At 43.7% G+C, this 24520-nt stretch overlaps 1 protein-coding gene across 1 annotated transcript; it reads left to right on the top strand.

Moving 5' to 3' along the window:
* Positions 1-5817: 5817 nt before the first annotated feature.
* ATP5MF (ATP synthase membrane subunit f) lies at positions 5818-11803 on the top strand. The gene is made up of 4 exons (XM_089691423.1): positions 5818-5950; positions 8999-9106; positions 10346-10462; positions 11708-11803. Exons 1-4 carry the CDS (start codon positions 5935-5937, stop codon positions 11734-11736), a joined length of 270 nt encoding a protein of 89 aa, XP_089547549.1. The 5' UTR covers positions 5818-5934; the 3' UTR covers positions 11737-11803.
* Positions 11804-24520: the final 12717 nt, after the last annotated feature.

The following is a 24520-nucleotide window of genomic DNA, read 5'->3' as shown; positions in this document are numbered from 1 at the left end:
GACACCGACGTAACACAAATATGCGGCCTCACAGAACTGGACTTTTTTCCGTGGGGCCGCACATTTGCATACCTGTCTTTGTGCTGGGAGCGCGCCGCACGTGTCACTAAGAGCATCGGGTCCCGTTCTAACGATCGGGACCCGGGACTCCCAATTTCGGGTCACATGATCGCTGTGATAGCCTCTGATTGGCTATCACAGTGATCAGTCACTAGCCCAGCCCCCTTGTTTTTTTCTCTCTCTATGAATGGAGGAGAGAGATACATTGTATTTCTCTAGCCCCTGGCATAGAGGGAGAAAAAAAAGTTTGTATTAAAAAAAAAAGATAAATAAATATTAAAAAAATAAAAAATAAAGAAAAAATACCTAGATCAAGGTTTGATCTAGTTCAGTGCCAGGGTTAGTGTTTGGGTCAAGGTCAGGGTCAAAGGGCAAGGTCAAAAGATCAGGATTTAAAAAAAATTGGTATCAGTGTCAGTTAGTGTCAGTGTGTTTTAGGTAAAAAAAAAGACAAAAACAAAATGCGCACTATTGTTTCTGGGCTGTACTACGAGTTCAAACAACAAATAACATACACATATATGGTATCGCTGCAATCATCAAGAGCTGGAGAATTTATTTTGGGTTGGTATTTGGTGGTAGCTTATGGTAGTAACAAGAAACACACAGCTAAATAAAAAAATATATTTTTTTTTTACTATTTTGGGCCAGTTTTCCTTTGATAATAAAAAAAAATCAGGAGATATCCATTACCATTTACCACTAAATGAAAGCCCAATTTTCCTGACAAAACAAGGTATATTTCACCTGGATGTACAAAGTAGTTGTGATGATATGTATGGTTTTACTAACACATGTCAGCGTTGCAAAATTGTGCTTAGGCATTTAGATTTGTTTTACCCTTAGGCGTGAAGGGGTTAATTTAGAAATGATCAGGGTCTGCTCTAACTTACAGGTGCTACTTTAGAGCAGCAAGGAGGAATTTATGACTCAAATTGTGACCTTGCTATAAATCTGTTTTGCAGACCATTGACAGTGGTTTGCATTGCTACAGAATTCATGCTCAACCTCTCCAAAACCGAGCTCCTCATCTTTCCCCCTGCCAACACCCCCCCCCCCCCATCCTATCCATCATCGTTAACAACTCCACTATCACTCCCGCCCCGCAAGCCAAAGTCCTTGGCGTCATTCTTGACGCGAACCTCTCCCTCCAACCGCATGTCAAATCACTCACAAACACATGCAGGCTCCATCTTCGCAACATTGCCAAGATACGCTCCTTCCTCACCCCAGACACCACCAAACTTCTTGTACACTCCCTCATCATCTCACGCCTTGACTACTGCAACTCCCTCCTCACTGGCCTACCCAAGTGCAGGCTCTCCCCGCTCCAGACCATCCTGAACTCAGCTGCCAGACTCATCCACCTCACCACCCGCTCCACCTCTGCCACCCCCCTCTGCCTCTCCCTCCACTGGCTCCCGATTGCCCAACGCATCAAATTTAAACTCCTAACCCTGACCTACAAAGCCGTTCACAACACTGCCCCTGACTACCTCACCAACCTGATCACCAAGTACCACCCTACCCGTACCCTTCGCTCCTCACAGGACCTCCTTCTATCCTGCTCCCTGGTCTCCTCCTCCCATGCACGACTGCAGGACTTCTCCAGGTCCTCCCCCATCCTCTGGAACTCACTGCCCCAATCCATCAGACTGTCGCCTTCCCTATTCACATTCAGGCGCTCCCTCAAAACCCATCTCTTCAGGGAAGCCTACCCCACCCTCACCTAATGGCCATCCTCCCTCTTTCCTCCCACCACTTCATCCCCCTCAGCCACTTCCTACTGTACCTTTACCCCCTCCCTCCTAGATTGTAAGCTCGTAAGAGTAGGGCCCTCTTACCCCTCGTACGTTGTCTGTTGTTGTTGTACTGTGCCATGTATTGTCCCCCCTATTGTACAGCGCTGAGCAAACCCTTTGGCGCTATATAAACTCGTAGTAATAATAATAGTAATAATGTCCTTCTGAGTCATAAATTCCACCTGTGTCGCTTCTACCATGGCACTTGCAACTGAATTATAACCTGCCCTGGGCCACTTGTTAATTAATGAACCAAATGCGTTCTCCTGCGCTCCGGGACCCAGGCCGGTGGTGAGTAGATGAAATCAAACTCCCGAAAAGCAACCACCGGAAAAAACAAGGTCGCCTTCCCCAGCCTTGGTCGTCCACACCAAGGCTGGGGAAGCCCGAACAGAACTGTGAAGTAAAACAACAAGAAGCGCACCAACCTTGCGCATTACCTCAGTAACCAAAATTTATTTAGTAAAAGAATGGAGCTCTGAGGAAGAAGGCATGACCTTCGAAACGCGTCAGCTGTACTGAGTGGCTACCCCCATGATGGGATTCGCACTGGCCCCTTGCCTTTAAAGTCCCTTGGAGGACTTACATGCCTGTTTTTATTCGCTGTTTGTGAGTACCATTCTTTTACTAAATAAATTTTGGTTACTGAGGTAATGCGCAAGGTTGGTGCGCTTCTTGTTGTTTTACTCCACTTGTTAATTTTTCAGATATTTAGAGTGGAATCTGTCTTAGTTTCAATAATATGTCTTTGAACTTGGCAGACTGCTTCACTGTGCTGGCCGGGGAAACAGACACACAGGTGTTTAACTAGTTGCCGACCGCAGATAGCCGAATGACGGCTGCACTGCGGCCGGCCAGTTCTGGGTGGACGTCATATGACGTCCCCCCAGAACGCACTCTCCTGCGCGCCCCAGGGGGCGCGCACCCGGTGATCTCCGTGATCGCTGTGTCCTACGGACACAGCTGATCACGAGATGTGGTAAAAGGCCAATCATACCGGCCTTTTACCACGTGATCAGCGGTGTCCAATGACACGCTGATCACAGGGAAATGCAAGTGCCGGTTCTCGGCTGCACTTTCCTCACGCTGTCAGATCGTGAGGAACGTACTGCCGAGAACCGGCAGTTGTCAGAGCGAGGATCGGCACCGATCATCAGGTCACTGATGATCAGTGCCCTGATGATCGGTGCCCAGCAGTGCCACCCACAAGTTCCCGCCCACCTGTGCCCAGCAGTGCGCCCACTAGCTCCGCCCACCTGTGCCCAGCAGTGCACCCACCTGTGCCACTCTGCAGTGTCACACACCTGTGCCCAGAAGTGCCACCTACCTGTGCCCAGCAGTTCCACCCACCTGTGCCCACCAGTGCCACCCACCTGTGCCCACCCACCAGTGCTGCCCACCAGTGCAGCCCAGCAGTGCTGCCAGTCAGTGCCACCAGTCAGTGCCCAGCGGTTGTGCCAGTCAGTGCCGCCAGTCAGTGCCCAGCAGTGATGCCAGTCAGTGCCGTCTATCAGTACCCATCATCAGTGTCACCTATCAGTGCCGCCTATCAGTGCTGCATATTAGTGCCGCCTATCCGTGACACCTCATTAGTGCTGCCTATCAGTGCCGCCTATCCGTGACACCTCATTAGTGCTGTCTATCAGTGCCGCCTATCCGTGCCACCTCATTAGTACTGCCTATCAGTGCCCTTTAGTGCTGCCTATCAGTGCCCATCAGTGCCGCCTATCAGTGCCCATCAGTGCTGCCTCATCAACGCACATCAGTGAAGGAGAAAAATTACCTGTTTGAAAAATTTTATAATAGAAACAAAGAAACTTTTTTTTTTTTTTCAAATTTTTTGCACTTTTTTAATTTATAGCGCAAAAAGTAAAGCGCCCAGTGGCGATTAAATACCACCAAAAGAAAGCTCTATTTGTGAGAAAAAAATTATCAAAATTTCATATGGGTACAATGTTGCATGACCGCGCAATTGTCAATCAAATTGCGGCAGCGCTGAAAGCTGAAAATTGGCCTGGTAAATAAGGGGGTATAAGTGCCTGGTAGGCAAGTGGTTAAACCAATGGCAGAGATGTTTCTGGAAGAGATTCAGCCTGAACTGTGACTAGTTATATTGCTACTTTAATGTGTTAAATGTCCCCCATTGTATTTCATAGTGTGAATGTAATCCTGTTTTGTGTGAGGCAGTTGTAGGGGATTGAGGACATTGGCAACATGCAGTACAGGTGTTATATTTGTTGTGTTTTCTGTACAGATCTTCTCTAACCACATGCCGCCCAGCCACCGCATATAAACGGTGGCAGGGCGGCGCTCGTAGGCAAAAGCACGTTTTAAAATGTGTGCCTACAAAACAGGCAGGGGGCGCGCGCGAGGCACGCGCCCGCCCTACCTGTCCCGCGGGTGTCAGCAGCGGGTCCCCGCCGCCGTTTTTACCGGCCGTTTTCCCGCGATGAGCGGTGAACACTGAAACAGAGCAGGGCTGCATTGTTTACACACAGCCTGCTCTGTGACAGTTCGCCGCCAAGCTGCAGAGGGAGAATACAGTTTCTCTCCCTCGATCAGCTCCCCCCTCCCTCCCCCGTTCAGTACACACCCCCGCCCCTTAGTAAAACACTCCCCTCACACAGTGAACACTAAAAATGTTAACCCCTTCCTCCCCAGTGACATTAGTACAGTTTCAGTGGGTTTTTTTCACTGATCACTGTATTGGTGTCACTGGGGATGTCAGTGACCCCAAGTCAGCTCCCCCCCAGTGTCAAAATGTCCGCCTCAGTCCCGCAGTCCCGCCATAAGTCGCTGGTCGCCGTCATATGTCGCTGATTGCCGCTATATGTCGCTGATCGGCGCCATTATTAGTATAAATAAAAATTAAAAATCCCAGTATCTTTCCCGCCATTTGTAAATGCTATAACTTTCACGTAAACCAATTAATTTACACGTTTTGTTTTTTTTTTTAGCAAAGACATGTCGCAGAATGCATTTTGGCAGAAACTTATGACTAAATTTGATTTTTGCATTTTTTTTTTACTGGACATGTTTTATAGCAAAAAGTCCAAAATATTGTTTTCTTTTTCCTCAAAATTGTCAGCCTTTTTTTTATAGCGCAAAAAATAAAAACCGCACAGGCGATCAAATACCACCGAAAGAAAGCTCAATTTGTGGGGGAAAAAAGGATGTAAATTTCATTTATGTACCGTATTGCATGACCGCGCAATTGTCCGTTAAACTAGCGCAGCGCTGTATAGCAGAAAATGGCGTAAATTGCAGTATTTATACCATAGTTTGTAGATGCTATAACTTTCATACAAAGCAATCAATATACACTTATTGGGATTTTTTTTACCAAAAACATGTAGCAGAATACATTTTGGCCTAAATTTATAACCAACTTTGAGTTTACTAAATATTTTTTATAGCTGAAAGTAAAAAATATTGTTTTTCTTCAAAATTTTTGGCCTTTTTTTGTTTATAGCGTGAAAAATAAAAAGCGCACAGGTGATCAAATACCACCGAAAGAAAGCTCTATTTGTGTGAAAAAAAGGACGTAAATTTCGTTTGGGTACAGCATTGCATGACCGCGCAATTATCAGTTCAATTAGTGCAGCGCCGAGTAGCAAAAAGAAGCCTGGTCATTAAGGGGGGTAAATCCTCTGGAGCTCAAGTGGCTAATTAGTGCTGAATTTCACACTGCAACACTGCCATCCTTTGTACATAAGAGTTAGGTGTAGATTTACTAAAAGTAATGAGGCAGTTGCAATGGGTTTTTCCTCAAGCATCTTGTGGGTAATTCCTGTTTGTGTAAACTGAACTGAAATACATTTCTCCTCCACATTCAATACCTATAGAGTATTTTAAAAAGTCTCTGACGGAAATACACGTCTATCTAGAGCATTCATTTACAAACACATGAGCCTCATTTTACAACTACACTCTTCCACCTGCAACATGGCGGCAAGGTTTGTACGGAAGTGACGTCTGTTCCCGGCCTCGTCTTCCTTCCTGTCAGAGGCGGGGATACGGTGCTTGGCATTGGGATTGCTCTCTTCTGCTCAGTGTCATTCCGGACATCAAAATGGCGGACAAGCTGGGTGAGGAAACGTCCCGTATGTCTGTGGTTGAGGGTGTCGGGTGAAGAAGGTTTGACGCTGACGTGTGCTGTCAGCCATCAGGCGCTCAGGGACGTGTTGTATTGGAGGTTGTGGTCGGGTCACCTCCATTCTCATTCCAGAGGAAGGAAGGGTTACATATATATGTTTTTGTGGAGGTGCTAAGTGTCCTTACCCAGGATGAGGGTTCATCTCCATGATTGAGAATCTCGATTTGATGTATAATTGTGGATTCTCCATTTACCTTGGTGGAGCAAATACAGGGGATCTGTAGCTGCAAAGCTGAGGTGTTGGCATGTTCCCCTCCCTGCACATGGCTCTGTGAAGGAGAAAGCTGGACACAAGCTGCAGTCTGTGTACACAACCTTCACTAAAGCTCCTTACAGCTGATATAAGGGGCTGTGTATACATATCAGCAGCTGAAGAGCAATCCAAATGTCATCACTTTTCAGAAGGCAGCAGGTTGTGAGGAGGTGTTATGTCCCCTTCACACACTGCCTGTTTTTTTTGTTTACCTAAATGCATTCCTTGCATTAAAGTAATTGTAAACCTTATTAAAAATGACAAACCTCGCATACTTCCCTGCTCTGTGCAGTGGTGATGCACACACACCTATCGCCTTCCCTGTGACAAGGGGGGTCATTTCTGCGTTACGCCATGTGTATATCCTTGTACACCTGCCTTTGCAGCTGGGGGGTGGAGTGTAAACTAGGCCCTAATCATATTGTTTGTATTGCTTCATGTCATAGTTTTTGTTTAAAAGAGATGGAAACCTCAGATTGTAATATGTGTGGCCAGCTTAAAGCGGAACTATACTCGCCTTGAATCCAGAGATGTACCGTTCCCTGAACTCACTGCCTGCCACTGAAATCTTCGGGCAGCCAGCTTCCAGATCTCCATTGCCAGCCACTGTCATTGGCCGGACCAGGATGATGTCACTCCTTTGCATGTGCGCGAGTTCTGTCAGATTCAGCATTGCCGAATTTGTGCCGTGAGTTGTGTTTGTGCAGCTTACTGTACTGTGGAGGACAGGCAGATAAGTAGCTTCCATGCAGAAGAGACAAAGCATTTCCCCTTCATTCAAAATCCTGTCTGTGTGCCCATTTTCATGCCTTAGCCTAACGTTCCACTTTAAAGAGCTCCATACCAGGCTCAGCCTCAGTGAAAAGTAAAGGATAAGTTCACCTTTGGGAACATGGTACACATTTTTAGGGTGGAACATGTAACATATTCCATAGCTGCAGCCGCCAACCCCCCTCCCCCCCCCCATCTCCCCATACTATCTGTCAGATTTGAAAACAGCGTGGCTGAGTTACTCATTTGCAGTATTTTGTGAGTGCCTACAAGTCCCAGCAGCCTTAGCGGCTGTTGGCTTGTAGTTTTCAATGTATTACCACAGCACTACAGAGCGCCATGGTAGTTCACTGAAGTTTCCTGTCAGAACAGAATATCTACTTGCGCTTACATTCCGTACTGCAAGCAGATATTCTGACAGGTCTGCAGGAGAGCTGCATGGCATCAGCGATCTACTGATTGCTGGTGCAATGCTTTACAGGCTCCTTTGGACAAAATTAATAAATGCACATTTTTCTACCTGCAACAAATATGCATTTAATATTTTTGGCCAAAAGGTGAACTCATCCCTTAAAGTCCTTACACATCTAATTTCTAAGAGCATTTTTAGCCACCCCCCTCCCTTCCATCTTTTTTTTTTTTTTTTAGGTAGCTAAAGCTTCAGTGTATTTTCTACATGTATAATGCTCTTGCCCTAATAATCACTTTCCAATTAATGATGATTTGTCACTAGTCTAATTTTCTTTCTGTAAATAGCACAACTCCCAGCTGGTGAAAAAGCTGCAGAAAATACAAGTGAAATTGCTGCCATCAGCATCTTAATTAGAAAAAAAACAAGGGATTAATATCACTTTAAGGTATTTCCCTGTCTATTGGGTAAAGAAGTGTGTGTGTGTATAAACTAAGCCAGGACTTAATCATGAGAAGTTGGTGTACAGATTATTCATCATTGAGTGAAACTCCCTTTGTGTCCTGCAAGTGTTCATTAAAATGGTAAGGATAACCCAGTCCTGTCCACCTGCAGGTATAAAGTAAGATGATGGGAAAGGGTGGATGCTCTGTGCCTTGTATCGCAGGCTACATACAGAGCCTCTACTTCTGTGCCAAGAAGCCCCCTGATATTCAACTGTCAAATGTAAGAACTTCCAGCGTTTCTCAGGCATATGATGAGGGAGAACGTAGTGTTAAGCTGTTTAGCTCTCAATACATGCTACAGCCCCCTCTAACGTCCCCACACACATTTCAACCTCATTTAGATCTGCCAGTAAATATCCAATGCAAGGGCCTGACTGATTGGATAATTTAGCTAGGAGTTTAATATTCATCAGATTCGGTATTAAGATTAGACCCTGTTGATAGACCATTCAGTTCAACAAAAATCTTCCCATAAGATATGTGCAATTAACATATTTTATGTTTTTGTTTTTTGTTTTTTTTTCCCCCTAAACCTGCTGCTGGTCACCACCATCATGTGTTGTCAGCAGTCACCTAACACTGTAGTATTTCCCTTCGCTCCTCCCCCTGCTATATAAAAGGCTATGAGGGGGGATTTGGGCCAGTACATATTGTAATTACACAATCCCAGTAAAAAAAGAGGGCTATGACATGCAAGGGGGAGTGGCCTAGGGGTTTAACTCTTCTGAAGTAGCCAAATGTTCCCACAAGCTGAAAAAACATGGGGGGGGGGGGGGAAATTTTGTGGAAAGGAAAATCTCTGCAAGTAAGCATTTAAAATTCTTAATTTGTCTGTGCTTTTGCCTTAATTTTTTAAGTTTGGGACGGGGTATCTTTAAAGCCTGACTCCGGTCATATTTCCTTTTTGTTTTGGATAGAGCAGGCAAAGGTTAGGTTTTCCTGTGTCACGGTTGAGTTGTTTCCATTCATTACCTGTCAGGACAGGAAATTTGTCTACTCTAGTAATAAAAGTGTTTTTAATTTTGTTTTTTTTTTTTTCAGTACCCTTGGCAGAGAGGAAACTGCTGGATGTTAAGATCGGTGAGCTGCCCAACTGGGTTGCAACTTGTAATTTCACTCCAAATGGAATTCTGTCTGGTGTGAGAAGGGGTTAGTATGTAAAATGTTTGTTTATTCACCTGGGAGATGCTGTTAGGACTTGTGTAGATGGGCTATTGAGTACTTTAATTGCTTCCCTATGTGTATATGTGTGTGCTTAAAAGTTTGCATACCCTGGCAGAAATCATTACATTTTGGTATTTATATTGAAAATATGACTGATCATGCAAAAAAAAAAAAACCTGTCTTTTATTTAAAGATAGTGATCATATGAAGCCATTTCATAGTTTTTTTGACTCCTTTTTAAATCATAACAGAAATCACCCAAATGGCCATGATCAAAAGTTTACATACCCTGGAATGTTTGGCCTTGGTACAGACACACACAGGTTAAAATGGCAATTAAAGGTTAATTTTCTACATATGTGACTTTTTACATTGCAGCTAGTGTCTGTGTATAAATAGTGAGTTTGTTAGCTCTCGGATGCACTGAGCAGGCTAGATGATAAGCCATGAGATGCAGGAAACGAACTGTCAAAAGACATGATTAAAAAGGTAATGGAACTTTATATAGATGGAAAGGGATATAAAGAGATATCGAAAGCCTTGAATATGCCAGTCAATACTGCTCAAGCACTCGTTAAGAAGTGGAAGGTTCAGGGATCTCTTGACCTCAAGCCAAGGTCAGGTAGACCAAGAAGGATTGCAGCCACAACTGCCAAAATAATTGTTCAGGATACAAAGAAAAACCCACAGGTAATAGTGATACTGCATTTAGGGGGTTAAAACAGGTGTTGAGGCAATATTACATCTTCATCGTCTGTCAAATGCCTCTGAAAAGAGATTTGAGCATGGATTGCTTTTCATGAACAAACCCTAAAAATCAGTTCCGACTGTACAGGATTAGGTTTCAGAAGTACAAGAAATGTACATACACACGCAGAGATGGCCTTTTTAAAAGCTGCAGTAATGTTCCAGCACTCACACTGCACATTGGGGTGAAGCAAAAGGGTCAGGGCACATGAAGATGCCCCCCCCCGCTCAGGACTTCACTGTCCTGATCGAGCTTCTTCTGTGCCAGTGTGCAGTTCAGCAAAGGTGCAGGATCTCAGTCCAATCTGAATGCCTTTTCTCAGCCAGGATGCTGCAGCACCTTGGTTGAGAGAGGCTGGATTAGATCATATCTCTTACTGCTGATGTCTCTTCATGTATGTATATAATATATAATGCTATGGAAACTTTTTTTTTTTTTTTTCTGTCACAATAATATTTGTTTTTGGTTTTCCTTAGGTTATGATCGATATTATAACAAATACATCAATGTTAGAAAGGGGGGCATTGGAGGCATTGCCATGGTACTTATTGGGTATATAACTGTGAGCTACATCTGGCAATATGATCACATCAGTAAGTGTTGTTGCATCTATTTATACTAGAAAACAAGTTGTGTACTGATAATTGATATTTTATATTACCTGATATTCTATAATGACAGCATGTTAAGAACACATGCATGTTTAGTTTGAAAAGAAGCTACAAATCTTGAATCTAGACTTGTAATATGATGATGCTTTGTGTACTAAGTCCAGCTGCTGCTGTTGTCACAGTAACATATCAGTTCCAAGCAGATATTGTCCTTGTGGGATTTGAGCTTGGGACCCCAGTGTTATGTGCAGTAAATATAAATAATACAGTATAATTGTGCTAGAGTAAACATTTGAATATGTTCCTTCAGTAAGTTGGGTTCTTCTATACAGGTTACATAATATATGCTTCTATTTTACAGTATAGGGTATGCATTGTCGTTAAAGCAAATCTGTTTGTATGAGGAGACCCTGTCAGTGTTATAAAATCACTAATAAAAGGAACTTGTCACTTTTCCATTTCAGGCAAACTGATAGGTCCTCCTATTTACATCAGCCCCCTCTTGTTAATACTCTCCTTCACTGTGCTCCCCCACCCTCCTGTTGGTCTAGTGGAGCCCTTTGAAATAACCAGTACTTGTAAGTACAAGGTAGCATGTGACCCTCTCCCCTTCTTGCCAAGATGCAGTGCTTGACCTAAGCAGCCATTTGACAACATTAACTACAGTCATATGGGAAAGGAAATTCTGTGAAAGCTGCACAGATGTAGGGCAGGCAAGTGGGGTCACGCAGAGGAGCTTAGTTTGTTCATAGGCCTCATTAATTTGTGCATTTGGGTCCAAGACTTATTCAGTGGGGTTTCTTGTGAATCGCTGTAGACAGGAAGCTCTAGACAAAGCAATGAGAGGCATATGGTGCCTGCAGCTGTTCACATATAATTGGATATGTAGGAGTTACCTTTGGATGATAGGTCCTGGACACAAAGGGTAAAGTAAATCTACCCATAACAGTCTGTATTTAGGGCTGTTCATCCGCAGGTAATTTCTACATGTCTCATTACATGTGAATGGCTTCAGGCACTGTCAAAATATTGCCCGCAGCTGTTTGCAGAAAACCATGCTGAGTCTCCCACAGGATATTGGATTTGGCTCCAAGCACATGTGAGTAAGGCCTAAAAGAACTCTCCGTGGAACCTGTCATTTTTCTGAATCTATACAAAATTTTATATATTTATGTTTTTGATATAAATGAGTTTCACATTTTGTAAAATAATTTCTCTTTGTTGCAGAACATGAGCGCTGGAGAAAGTATCACTGACCAGAAAAGTACCATGCATTTGTGTTGCTACTCTGTAACCAGATCTGAAATAAATATTTCTACTTCATGTCTATGTGTATTTCTAAAAGGTGTACTAAATCACTTCCAAAGCAAAGGCTATGAAATACCTTAATTTTTTAAAGTGTATAAAAGCTTTGTAGGATACAGAGAGTAATGAATGCTTTAATCTCCAGTAGTACTGAAAACTACTTTTGGAGTAGCATGTTCAGGTTTAATTAATAAAGTAAATTGCAGTAAACAATAGCGATCTGCAATTGTCTTTCATTTGTTTGATAAATGGTGACATTTGCTTAGTGCTGGTAAGTGGGACTACACTTGCAAAAACTTTCCAAAGCGGGTAAGGAAACTTTTTTTTTTTAAATGTTCGAATAAGAAATTTCTTACAAAAGGACATATAAAGCAAATAAAATATTTTGCAATTGCAAGAGAGTAGCACAGGTAATATATTAAAAAGTGTAACTAAATCCAAAACAAAAAAATTTATATTTTTCAGCTTATTAGTTGATTATGTGGTGGCTGCATTCGTTTTTTTTTTTGTCGGGCTTCTTTTGGTTTGTTTTCACTTGGTAATCCTGCAAATAAAACACTTCCTGGCCCAGTGATCACTTTCCATTTTAGCGCTATTCACAGGGCATTTGGGAAGCTTTGCTTGACACAACTTGAAAGACTGTGCAACGCATCCGAAATGTGCATTAACGCTACAGGCACATTAAAGCGTGGGAGGAGGCTGCCTTAAAATTCAAAGCCTGTATAAACTTAGTCTGTATTTGAAAATCTCTCTTTCGCTACATCAATAACTTCGTGATCTCCAGGAACCTGTCACAGAGGTGAAATTGCTGGGAAAGATGTGAACTAGGTCACAGAGGAAAATTTTGGAGACAGTTGTGCAAACAGTCCAGCCATTGTCACCACCTACTACCAAAAAGAAGGTAAGAAAATGAATTAAAGTTGTGGTGTCTTGGAGATCATGTATTTCACATCTTGAACTGGGCCTGAGGCTTATATACAGTACACTGTAACCAGAAAAAAGTTGCTATAAATGAGTCTGAACAGTAGACTACATTTCTAGCTGCTAACAAAGCCTTTTTGCAGCACCAGGGGCTGGGATTCATGATATCCAGGGCACCATTTCAGCTGGATTTAGTGGAGCAAGATGGTACCATATTCTGTATCCTGTGGCAGCCAAATAAATAGAAAGGACAGCAGGCAAAACTAATTGGATTTTGGTCTAAGCAACTGACAAGGCACATGCCCCTGGAGAAGTAAGTTTGCAACCTACAAAGCACTGCAGCATGTATAGGTCATTACATGAATGGACCTAGTCACCATCCATACTGCATTGATGAGATAATGAACTGACTACTGGGGTATCTGTAGCACAGAACTAAACCCTGATGAACTGGAAGTGATACCTTCATGAAAGAGGGGTGCATTGCAGAGGTGGGCTTCCAATACATTTCAAAGCAACTACCACAGCTTGTCACTTTTACCAGCACCCACCCATAGAAGAAATTCCTATGCTGCAGCCATTCCCTATTGAGCAGGCTCCATCTTTCGAGTGAGCATGGTTCAGCCACAGCCTCGACATCAGTGGACAGCAGCATCCTGTAACTCAAGTACAGAGAGTCCTGCAGGAGATCAGAGTTGGCGCCAGTAGAAAGCTGTAGTAATGACCCTTCAGGAGGATTTTCTTCCCATGTCACAGTTTGGCAGTTTTTAACAAATACCCAATCTGGAAAGAAGTCCACTCCATCATAAAGATAGACATGTTGATGCAAATAGTATTATCCTACATGTCCATGCCCATTAGTTTAGTCTAGAAGTGTTTTTGCAGCTTTAGTTTCTAGGAGCAGGAAAAAAAAATCTTGCGTTTTTGGGAGTGCATTGCTGACAGAAAAATGTGACCTCTGGCATCTTTAGCCACTTGCCGACAGCTATAGCCAAAAGACAGCTACAGTGCAGTCAGCTAGTTCTGGGAGGGCATCCATGGATGTCCTACCAGAACCACGTACCAGGTGCAATCTGTGATTGCTGTGTCCTTCAAACACAGCTGATCATGGATCGAGGTAAAGGGCCAATCAGATCGGCCTTTTACCATGTAATCAGCTGTGTCCAATCACAGTGTAAACAGGAAATGCCAGTTATCAGCAGTCCTCTCCTCACACAGTGCATGAAGAAAGGAGAGACAGTAAGTGGCATTCCTCAGAGGGGACATCTACACTGAGCATCAGGGCACTGATCATCAGTGTAGCCCTGTCAGTGGTGGCTAATATTGCCTGCCAGTGCTGGCTCTCAATGTCCAGCAGTGCTGGCTGTCAGTGCCCATTAGTGAAGGAGAAACATCACTTCTAAGTTTTATAGCAGAAACTAAAACTTTTTTTTTCTTAAATTTTTGGTCTTTTTTTTTCTGTTTAGCAAAAAATAAAAACCTCAGTGGTGATTAAATACCACCAGAAGAAAGATCTTTGTCAAAAAAAAAAGATAAAAATTTAATTTGGGTACAGTGTTGTATGATGTGCAATTGTCAAAGTGCAACAGCGCTGATAGCTAAAATTTGGGAAGGAAGGGGATAAAGTGCCTGGTAAGCAAGTGTTTAAAGTTGAACTACACTGCATCTGAGCACCACAAACACCATTTTTAATATTCAAAGCAAACTCCCCTATCCATGCATTTCTCCATGCTTTATTTTTTTGAGAAATCACTTTGAAAAATTCCCCATAGCATTTCTGGCTGTGGCCATCTTGAGTAAGGGCAGATGATTCATATAGCATTTACTTCCTGGAATTAATCTGCCCTTAACTCAGGCATACAAGCAGAAGAGTGTGCTTTGCTGAGAAAACTGCTCCTCAAGACTCATGGGATGTATGCCATTTGCCTGGGAATGGAAACCAGGAAGTATCTGAAGAAATGTATAGAAAAACAGTTTAACCACTTGCCCTCCAGATTTACCCCCCTTCATGACCATGCCATTTTGCATGAGCAGTGCCATGCAAAACAGTGTGGAGGAGGAGAGAACTGTATTGTTTGCATGCAGTACTCTCCCTTTGTCGGTAATGCTCCTCGATCACTGGGTGCCGGCGAGTAAATATTATTACAGGTACTTATATAGCGCCATAAATTTACGCAGCGCTTTATATATACAGTATATTGTACATTCATGTCAGTGCCTAACCCTCAAGGGGCATACAATCCAAAGTCCCTAACTCCCATTCATACATTCACATACTAGGGCCAATATATATATATATATATATATATATATATATATATATATATACACACACACATGATTTTGCACACCCCTGCCCCCGTGTTGCAGTATATTTGCTATAGGGCGGCGGGAAAATGGTTAAAACAAATAAATATGGTACACTTTATCTGTTTACTAATACTAGCAGCATAAGGACTCAACCTAGTCAATAATGACTGAGAGAGTGAAGTTCCACTTTAACAACCAGTGAATAGCTGGTTGTTAAAGCGGAGCTCCACCCAAAAAGGGAAGTTCTGCTTGAAAGAGTGGTCCCCCGCTCCCCATTAAGGATTTGCACCTTTGGGGAGTGGGTAACCAAAACTGACTACCACTACCGCTGCGATCACCTAGGGGACAGGAAGCAGAAGTTGTCCTCCTACCCTCCCTCCCCCTGTAGTCTTCTGGGACATGTGACAGGTCCCAGAAGACTACGTGGCCATTCAGGAGGCGCAGAGCTACTTGTGCATGCGCAGTGCGCACCCAGTTGTGAAGCTGCAAGCTGTCATAGCCAGGTGCCCACACTAAACATGCTGGTGCCTGGAACACAAGACGGCTGGTGAAACGGGCTGCGGTAGGACACTATGGGATCATGGGACAGGTGAGTAGACAGTTTTTGTAGCTGTCGACTTTTATTTTTTCATGACTGGAAAGTGCAACTGGAACTTTGCTTTAAGGAGCGGGATGGCAAGTTAGCCATGTGAGTCAGCTGTCAGCGAGTTTGGTATGGATTTTGAGAGGTACCCCACACCAAAATTTTAAAATTCATACCAGACCCTTCTCTGAGCATGCAGCCTGGCAGGCCAGGAAGGGGGGGGGGTCGAGTGAGCACTACTCCCCCTGCACCATACCAGGCCACATGCTCTCAACTTGAAGGGGAGGTGGAGTGCCAATGTTGATGGGGACAAAGTGCCCTTCCCCACAACCCTAGCCTGTGGTTGTGGGGGTCTGTGGGCATATTGGAATCATTGTACCTACTCATTCAACAAAAAAGTGTCAAAAATAAATAAAAACAAGTTTTTGATAAGTCCTCCACTGCACCCGAGTGTTTTTTTTGTTCTGGGTTGGTGACGCTGTTCTCCATGATTGATGCTGGCCATTTTTTTTAACCGCTTCCCAACCGCCCGCCCACCTTCCCGCATTGTACTGCGGCAGGGCAGCAGCTACAGGCAAAGCAATGTACCAGTATGTCGCTCTGGCTGCACTAACACAAGGGGGCACGCTGCGCTCCCCCCTCACAACTGCTGTGTCCAGTGGACACAGCGGAATGAAGATCCAGGTGAAAGGGACCTGGTGATTATGTGATCGCTATGTGATCACATGATCACAATGTAAGCAAAGGTGTTATAAATCAATCTCATTCACAACAGCTCTGCTCCTCTTCCTAGTGAGCTGTGATTGGCCCACAGCTGTCACATGATTCTTGGGGCCAATCACAGCACCCTGGACCATGTGACCAGCTCCAGCCAATCACAGATCACTATCATGAGCTGTCAATACTTAACTAAAAACAAAAAAACCCTGAACACCCCCCCCCCCCCCCCCCACAGTAGTATATTGTTACTATGTTAACATTGTACTACTCTAAAAGTATAAAAAAAAAAGCCATATTGAGAATTTTAAGTTTTTGTTTTTTTTAAACTACTTGCCAACCACTTATCTGCATTTTGCGGGCGACATAATCTTGTGTCATTTCCTATTTTGGGGTGTAAACACACCTGCGCCCCCCACTGTCGGTCCAGGGAGAGAACACAGCACAGAGTGAAAGCACTACATTTTACACACACACCTTAGATCTCGCCTATTAACCCTTTGATCACCCCGTTACCCAACCAGTGTCAGTATATAGAATTTTTCACTGTATTACTGCCACAAGCGACATCAGATAGGGTCAGCTAGCGTTAGATTGCCCGCACACTATCACACTCACGCTATAGGTCGCTGATCACCGCAATTACTAGCATAGTGTTTGTACAGGTCAAGATATTGATCACGTACAAAACTGTACTAGTGCCTCCTTTGTATAGTGTCCCCAAAAATGCAGTGTTAACAGGATCAGCCCTGTTTGCTGCCAGCACTAGAGTTTAGCCCCTCCGCCATTTTTCACGGAAGATTTGTATCGATTGTGGACCAAGGCAATTTATACGCACAATACATCGCCGCCCACCCAAATTCAGCTCTTGCCAGACAATTCGCATAGAAATCTATCACTGAAATTAAAACTCTATTGGGCCTAACCCTCAACATGGGCATTACAAAAAAGAATGAATTACGGTCATATTGGTCCACAGACCCGATTCATCATATGTCTGTGTTCTCTGCTGTTACATATATACCCAACATGGACCAATGTACTGGTAAGTTGCTGGACTTTGAGCGGTTATACCAGGATGATGCCTGCAGCTACAGGCATCAACCTGGTATAGTTTTTTTAGCTGGTGGTCAGCTTTCATGTAAAAGCAATCCTAGTGGGCAATTAGCTGCTGAATTGTTTTTACGAGCAGCGGGAAGGGCCATTTCCCCCCCCCCCCTACAGTTTTTTTTGGCTCTCCTGTCTAACAGCGGAATTTGAGAATGTAGCTAGCAGTTCCACTGGTGGAAGTAGAGCTGGTCAGAGACCAGAATGGCTCCAATCATCTCTATAGTCTAACAAATCGGAAGCTACGAGCATTTCCTCACTTCAGTTTCACAGGATATAAACAACGCCATTTGTAAATTGGGAAAGCATCGATCTTGGTGAGATTAGATAATGTAAGGGCAGAGGAGATATCTAGAGTCTGATAGACCCCAGATTTCTCAAAGAATCTATGACAATGCCCCTTGAAGTTATAGGGGATATTTGCATTTCCTGTGATAGCATTAAAAGTGATAAAAAAAAAAAATGAAAGGGACAGCATAAAAAATAATAAAAAAAATCAAAATAAGCACCCTTGCCCTCCTGCGCATGTGCACCTGCATGAGCAAGCGTTGTCATCGTGCTGGTATGTACAATGTACTCTCTACTCATTCACATGGGGGAGGGAGCATCTGGGGGCCCCCTTGCTAAAGATTCCGATAAGCCTCTCGTCTGCAGACCCCCACAGCCAAACACCCAGGGTTTTGGGAAGAGACCCTTGTCCCTATCAATATGCCCAACTCCATGTTGAAGGCAAGTGGCCTGGTATGGTTTGGGGGAGGGGAACTCGCTTGCCCCCACCCCCCTTTCCTGGCCTACCAGAATGCATCGGAAAAGGGTCTGGTATGGATTTTTGGGGGACACCCCGTCTTTTTTTTTTTTTAATAGGCATGGGGTTCCCCCTTAAACCCCATACCAGACTCGAAGGGCCTGGTATGAATTGGGGGGCTTCCACGCTGTTTTTTTTCCTCAAATTTTAATCGTAGGAAATTCCTATTTGTTACATTCAGCTGTCAGTGGGGAACCCCGCTGACATCTGATGAGTCATCAGTTGTTAAGGAAGTGGGTGGTCGGCTTTCCAGCCCACTCCTTAATAACCAGTTAAACACGCTGGCACAAAAGCGTTTGTTACCCAGCGTTTTTTTCAGCTTCTAATGTGCAATGGAGTCTTAAAGTAATACTCCAGTAAGTCAATTAATAGGGGAGGGAGGCCTTCAGAGATTTGTCAGATTAGTTTAACAGGTCCCCTGATCTGAGAAAACTATGGATTGAGGCATTGTTGCACTGCAGTGGATACCTATTCAGGACTTCTGCTTGTCCAAACCTGCAAAGGGGCAGATCAAGCCACTAATTGCTCCTGAAACTCGTTGCTTATGGCTGCCCTAAAGAGGTCAAAAGAATTTTTTTTATACAGGATTTATATAGCACCAACAGTTTGCTCAGAGCTTTACAATATAACGGGAGACAACACAGCAACAATACAGTACAATACAAGAGGGTTAGGAGGGCCCTGCTCCTTGGAGCTTACAATCTAAGAGGGAGGGGCTAGTGGCACAAAAGGTAGTAACTGTGGGGGATGGACTGGTAGAAGGAGTAGAAGATTCCATTATTAGCTGAGGGCAGGATACGCTTCAATGAAGAGATAGGTTAGAGTAGTTAGAGCTTGTACTTCAGCAGAGCAACAGTACAAACAGTGGGCCAAAAATTCTGTATTGTACTGTCTGTGCCACGTCCCATACCATCCACAGGCAGCTGGCTTCACTGAGAGATACCACAAGCTATGAAAGATCAGAAATGCAAGCTTACCACCACACAAGCTGAGGCTGTGGGATTGAGTCCCTGCACAAGCAGTTCTGCACCTGCACTGCAAGGGTGAATTGCAAGTTTAGGTCTAGGGAAACAATAAAAGATTTACTTACTTTATCCTCTGCCCCTTCCTGCTGCTAGAACCATGCCCTACGGCATCTTCTCCCCCATATTCCATCAATTTAGGATCCTAACATCAAGACCAACACAGAATCTATAGCCCTGAATTGGATGTGTTAACACAGAACAGTCCACCACTAGAGTGTGGAGGAGCACCATCAGCTAGGGAAAAGGGAGGATCAGGAAAGCACGTTGTTTCTCCTCTCCCCAAGATAAAACAGTCAACCCTCACAGTACAGGCGAAACCCACTGCAAAGATTTTACCTTTTCCTGGAGTTGGGCTTTAATTCTATGTGAACACCTGAAGGTACACCTTATGAGAAGAGGGTGGGGTCTGGGGCACAGATTCCACAGCTGGACAGCAGAGATTAGTATTTCCGACAGGTACCAAATTACTGCTTCTCGTGACATAGGAACAATGAATGAAAAAAAAATAAATGTTAAGTAGAAGCCTCTCTAGGAATAGGAGGGAATCTGACTGGAAGGTTTGACGTTATATTTGCTTTGACAGATGAGCTCCATGACAGTAGTTGATTGACACTTCTTAACCAGCGTGGAAAGTGAGGCTCTATAATGTCATACCTTCCATGATAAACAGCAATGCTCCGCTGGAAACTATCAGTAGATTTCCTCTCCTCTCTTTTAATGTTCTATTGGAGGATTAAACATGAATACAAAAGTTGACAAAGTATTGGTCAGCAATCCAGGCAAAAAGCAAGGGGACAGATTGTAGCAGAAGTCAGGGCGATCTGTTTTTATGTTGTTGGTAGAATTGTCTACACCCTTTCATGCTCATTCCACAAGCTCTCTCCGATATGATACATGGAAAGACTGGCAAAAGAAACTTCATAATGAAGAAAATGTTGGAAGACCACAAGAGTCATGGAGAGCAAGGCCTTTCCTATGTTGCAAGACTGGACTTGTTTCTGACTAACTTTGCCATAGGACTGAAACATCTTTTCAGTAGTAAAATCTGGTGGGATGGGTGGTATCTATTGTGAATGAATGTTAGGTATCAGTGTTGTACATATTTGACTTTCTATGTGGTGCCTCAAAAATACTGGGGTGTCTGCCTTTACATGCACATGAACTTTAATGACATCCGAGTCTTAGTCCGTAGGGTTCAATATTGAGTTGGAGCTATAACAGCTTCAACTCTTCTGGGAAGGCTGTCCACAAGGTTTAGGAGTGTGACTATGTGAATGTTTGACCATTCTTCCAGAAGCGCATTTGTGAGGTCAAGCACTGATGTCGGACGAGAAGCCTGTCTTGCAGTCTCAGTTCTAATTCATCCCAAAGGTGTTCTATCAGGTTGAGGTCAGGACTCTGCAAGCCAGTCAAGTTCCTCCACCCAAAACTTGCTCATCCATATCTTTAAGAACCTTGCTTTGTGAACTGGTGCAGTCATGTTGGGACAGGAAGGGACTAGCCCCAGCAGTTCCCACACATTTAGGAGCATGACATTGTCCACAATGTCTTGGTATGCTGACGCCTTAAGAGTTCCCTTCACTGGAACTAAGGGGCCAAGCCCAACCCCTGAAAAACAACCCCACACCATAATCCCCCCTCCACCAAACTTTATACTTGGCACAATGCAGTTAGTCACATACCGTTTCTCCTAGCTTCCGCCAAACTTGGAGATGTCCATTGGATTGCCAGACAGAGAAGCACGATTCGTCACTCCAGAGAACACGTCTCCACTGCTCTAGAGTCCAGTGGTGGCGTGCTTTACACCACTGCATCCAACGCTTTGCATTGCACTTGGTGATGTAAGGCTTGGATGCAGCTGCTTGGCCATGGAAACCCATTCCATGAAGCTCTCTGTGCACTGTTGTGCTAATCTGAAGGCCACACAAAGTTTGGAGGTCTTTAGCTATTGACTCTGCAGACAGTTGGCGACTTCTGCTCACTTCAGCATGTCATTTTAAGTGGCCTACCACTTTGTAGCTGAGTTGCTGTTGTTCCCAATTGCTTCCACTTTGTTATAATAACACGAACAGTTGACTGTGGAATATTTAGTAGCAAGAAAATTTCACGGATGGACTTATTGCACAGGTGGCAACCTATCACGGTACCCCGCTTGAATTCACTGAGCTCTTGAGAGCAACCCAATTTTTTCACAAATGTTTGTAGAAGCAGTCTGCATGCCTTGGTGCTTGTTTTTCTACAGCCGTGGCCATGGAGGTGATAGGAACTCCTGAATCCAATGATTTGGAGGGGTAACCCAATACTTTTAGCCATATAGTACACACATTTTAAGCTACTGCCAATGTTTTAGACTAGCTTTTTTCAATCCCTGCACCCAAAAAGTGTCAATAAGGATTAACAATAGCTTGATCTTTGACCCATGGCATGTAACATACTACAGTGCCATCTAGAGTTTGGAGTTAGGAAACGCTTCCCTCATAGAAACTGATGTAAGAAGGAAGTAGAAAGGGTGATGCTCGGAAAGGCTAGTTAGTATGTTTGCATGTTGTAGCACTCTGTATGTCTTATATTGTATTCCTTAACAGCATACTGAAAGATGCACTAGGAATCTTTAGACTTGCAAATGAAAGTGAACTTCAAACAAGCCCAATAGCTCTGGAGAGGTGGCTCCCACACAGTAAGGCTTCCCTTGATGGGCACCCAGCAGTAACTCAAACCATAGAAATACAGAAAGGAGCACAATTGATAGTTCAATTGGCTTCTAATATACAGTGGATATAAAAAGTCTACACACCGGTTAAAATGTCAGGTTTCTGTGATGTAATAAAATGAGACAAAGATAAATCATTTCAGAACTTTTTCCACCTTTAGTGTAATCTATAAACTGTATAACTCAGTTAAACAACAAAACTGGAATCTTTTAGGTGGAGGGAAGTAAAAATAAAAAACTAAAATAATATGGTTGCATAACTGTGCACACCCTTAAACTAATACTTTGTTGAAGCACCTTTTGATTTGATTCCAGCACTCAGTCCTTTTGGATATGAGTCTATCAGCATGGCACATCTTGACTTGGCAATATTTGCCCACTCTTCCTTGCAAAAACATTCCAAATCTGTCCGATTGCGAGGGCATCTCCTGTGCACAGCCCTCTTCAGATCACCCCACAAATTTTCCATTGGATTCAGCTCTGGGCTGTGGCTGGGCCATTCCAAAACCTTAATCTTCTTCTGGTGAAGCCATTCCTTTGTTGATTTGGATGTATGCTTTGGGTCATTGTCATGCTGAAAGATGAAGTTCCTCTTCATGTTCAGCTTTCTAGCAGAAGCCTGAAGGTTTTGTGTCAATATTGACTGGTATTTGGAACTGTTCATAATTCCCTCTACCTTGACTAAGGCCCCAGTTCCAGCTGAATAAAAACAGACCCAAACCATGATGCTTCACTATGGTTATGGTGTTCTTTTGGTGATGTGCAGTGTTGTTTTTGCTGCCAAACATATCTTTTGGAATTATTGCCAAAAAGTTAAACCTTGTTTTTTTCAGACCATAACACATTTTCCCCACATGCTTTTGGCAGACTTCAGATGTGTTTTTACAAAATTTAGTCGGGCTTGGATGTTTTTCTTCATAAGAAAAGGCTTACATCTTGCCACTCTACCCCATAGCCCAGACATACAAAGAATATAGGAGATTGTTGTCACATGTACCACACAGCCAGTACTTGCCAGATATTCCTACAGCTCCTTTAATGTTGCTGTAGGCCTCTTGACAGCCTCACAGACCAGTTTTTTTTCTGGTCTTTCCATCAATTTTGGAGGAATATCCAGTTCTTGGTAATGTCACTATTTTCTCCACTTGATGAGGACTGTCTTCACTGTGTTCCATGGTATATCTAATGCCTTGGAAATTCTTTTGTACCCTTCTCCTGACTGATACTTTTTAACAATAAGATCCCTTCTGATGCTTTGAAAGCTCACTGAGGATTATGATTTTTGCTGTAAGATGCAAGAAAATGTCAGGAAAGACCTACTAGAACAGCTGAACTTTATCTGGGGTTACTCAGAGGCACGTTATACAGCGAGGAACAGAAGTATTTGAACACCCTGCGATTTTGCAAGTTCTCCCACTTAGAAATCATGGAGGGGTCTGAAATTCACATTGTAGGTGCATTCCCACTCCGAGAGACAGAATTAAAAAAAAATTCAGGAAATCACATTGTATCATTTTTAAAGAATTTATTTGTCACTGCTGAACATAAGTATTTGAACACCTAAGAAACAGCAAGAATTCTGGCTCTCAAAGACCTGTTACTGTGCCTTTAAAAAGTCTACCTCTACTCCACCCATTAATCTAACTTTGTAGCACCTGTCTGAGCTCTTTAAAGACACCTGTCCACCCCACAGTCAGTCAGACGCCAACTACTACCATGGGCAAGATCAAAGAGCTGTCAAAAGACACCAGAGACAAAATTGTGGACCTCCACAAGGCTGGAAAGGGCTACAGGACAATTGCCAAGCAGCTTGGTGAAAATAGATCAACTGTTGGAGCAATTGTTAGAAAATGGAAGAGGCTAAAGACGACTGTCAGTCTCCTTCAGATTGGGGCTCCATGCAAGATCTCACCTCATGGGGTATCACTGATAAGAAAGGTGAGGAATCAGCCCAGAACTACAAGGGAGGAGCTGGTCAATGACATGAAGAGAGCTAGGACCACAGTTTCAAAGGTCACTGTCGGTAGAACACTACGCCGTAATGGTTTCAAATCATGCACTGCACGGAAGGTTCCCCTGCTCAAGTCATCACATATCCAGGCCCGTCTGAAGTTTGCCAATGACCATCTGGATGATCCAGAGGAGGCATGGGAGAAAGTCATGTGGTCAGATGAGACCAAAGTAGAACTTTCTGGTCTAAACTTCACTTGTCGTGTTTGGAGGAAAAAGGATGAGTTGCATCCCAAGAACACCATCCCTACTGTGAAGCATGGGGGTGGTAACATCATGCTTTGGGGGTGCTTTTCTGCGAAGGGGACAGGACAACTGCCCTGTATTAAGGAGAGGATGAATGGGGCCATTTATTGTGAGATTTTGAGCAACAACCTCCTTCCCTCAGTCAGAGCATTGAAGATGGGTCGTGGCTGGGTCTTCCAACATGACAACGACCCAAAGCACACAGCCAGGATAACCAAGGAGTGGCTCCGTAAGAAGCATATCAAGGTTCTGGAGTGGCCTAGCCAGTCTCCAGACCTAAATCCAATAGAACATCTTTGGA

This window comes from Staurois parvus, unplaced genomic scaffold (assembly GCF_062004578.1).
Source record: "Staurois parvus isolate SC_StPar_1 unplaced genomic scaffold, SC_StPar_1.0 ptg000022l, whole genome shotgun sequence".
In the NCBI taxonomy this organism is placed as follows: Eukaryota; Metazoa; Chordata; class Amphibia; order Anura; family Ranidae; genus Staurois; species Staurois parvus.
The sequence above is the reverse complement of the archived record's forward strand: the minus strand, read 5'-3'. Positions and strand labels throughout refer to the sequence as shown.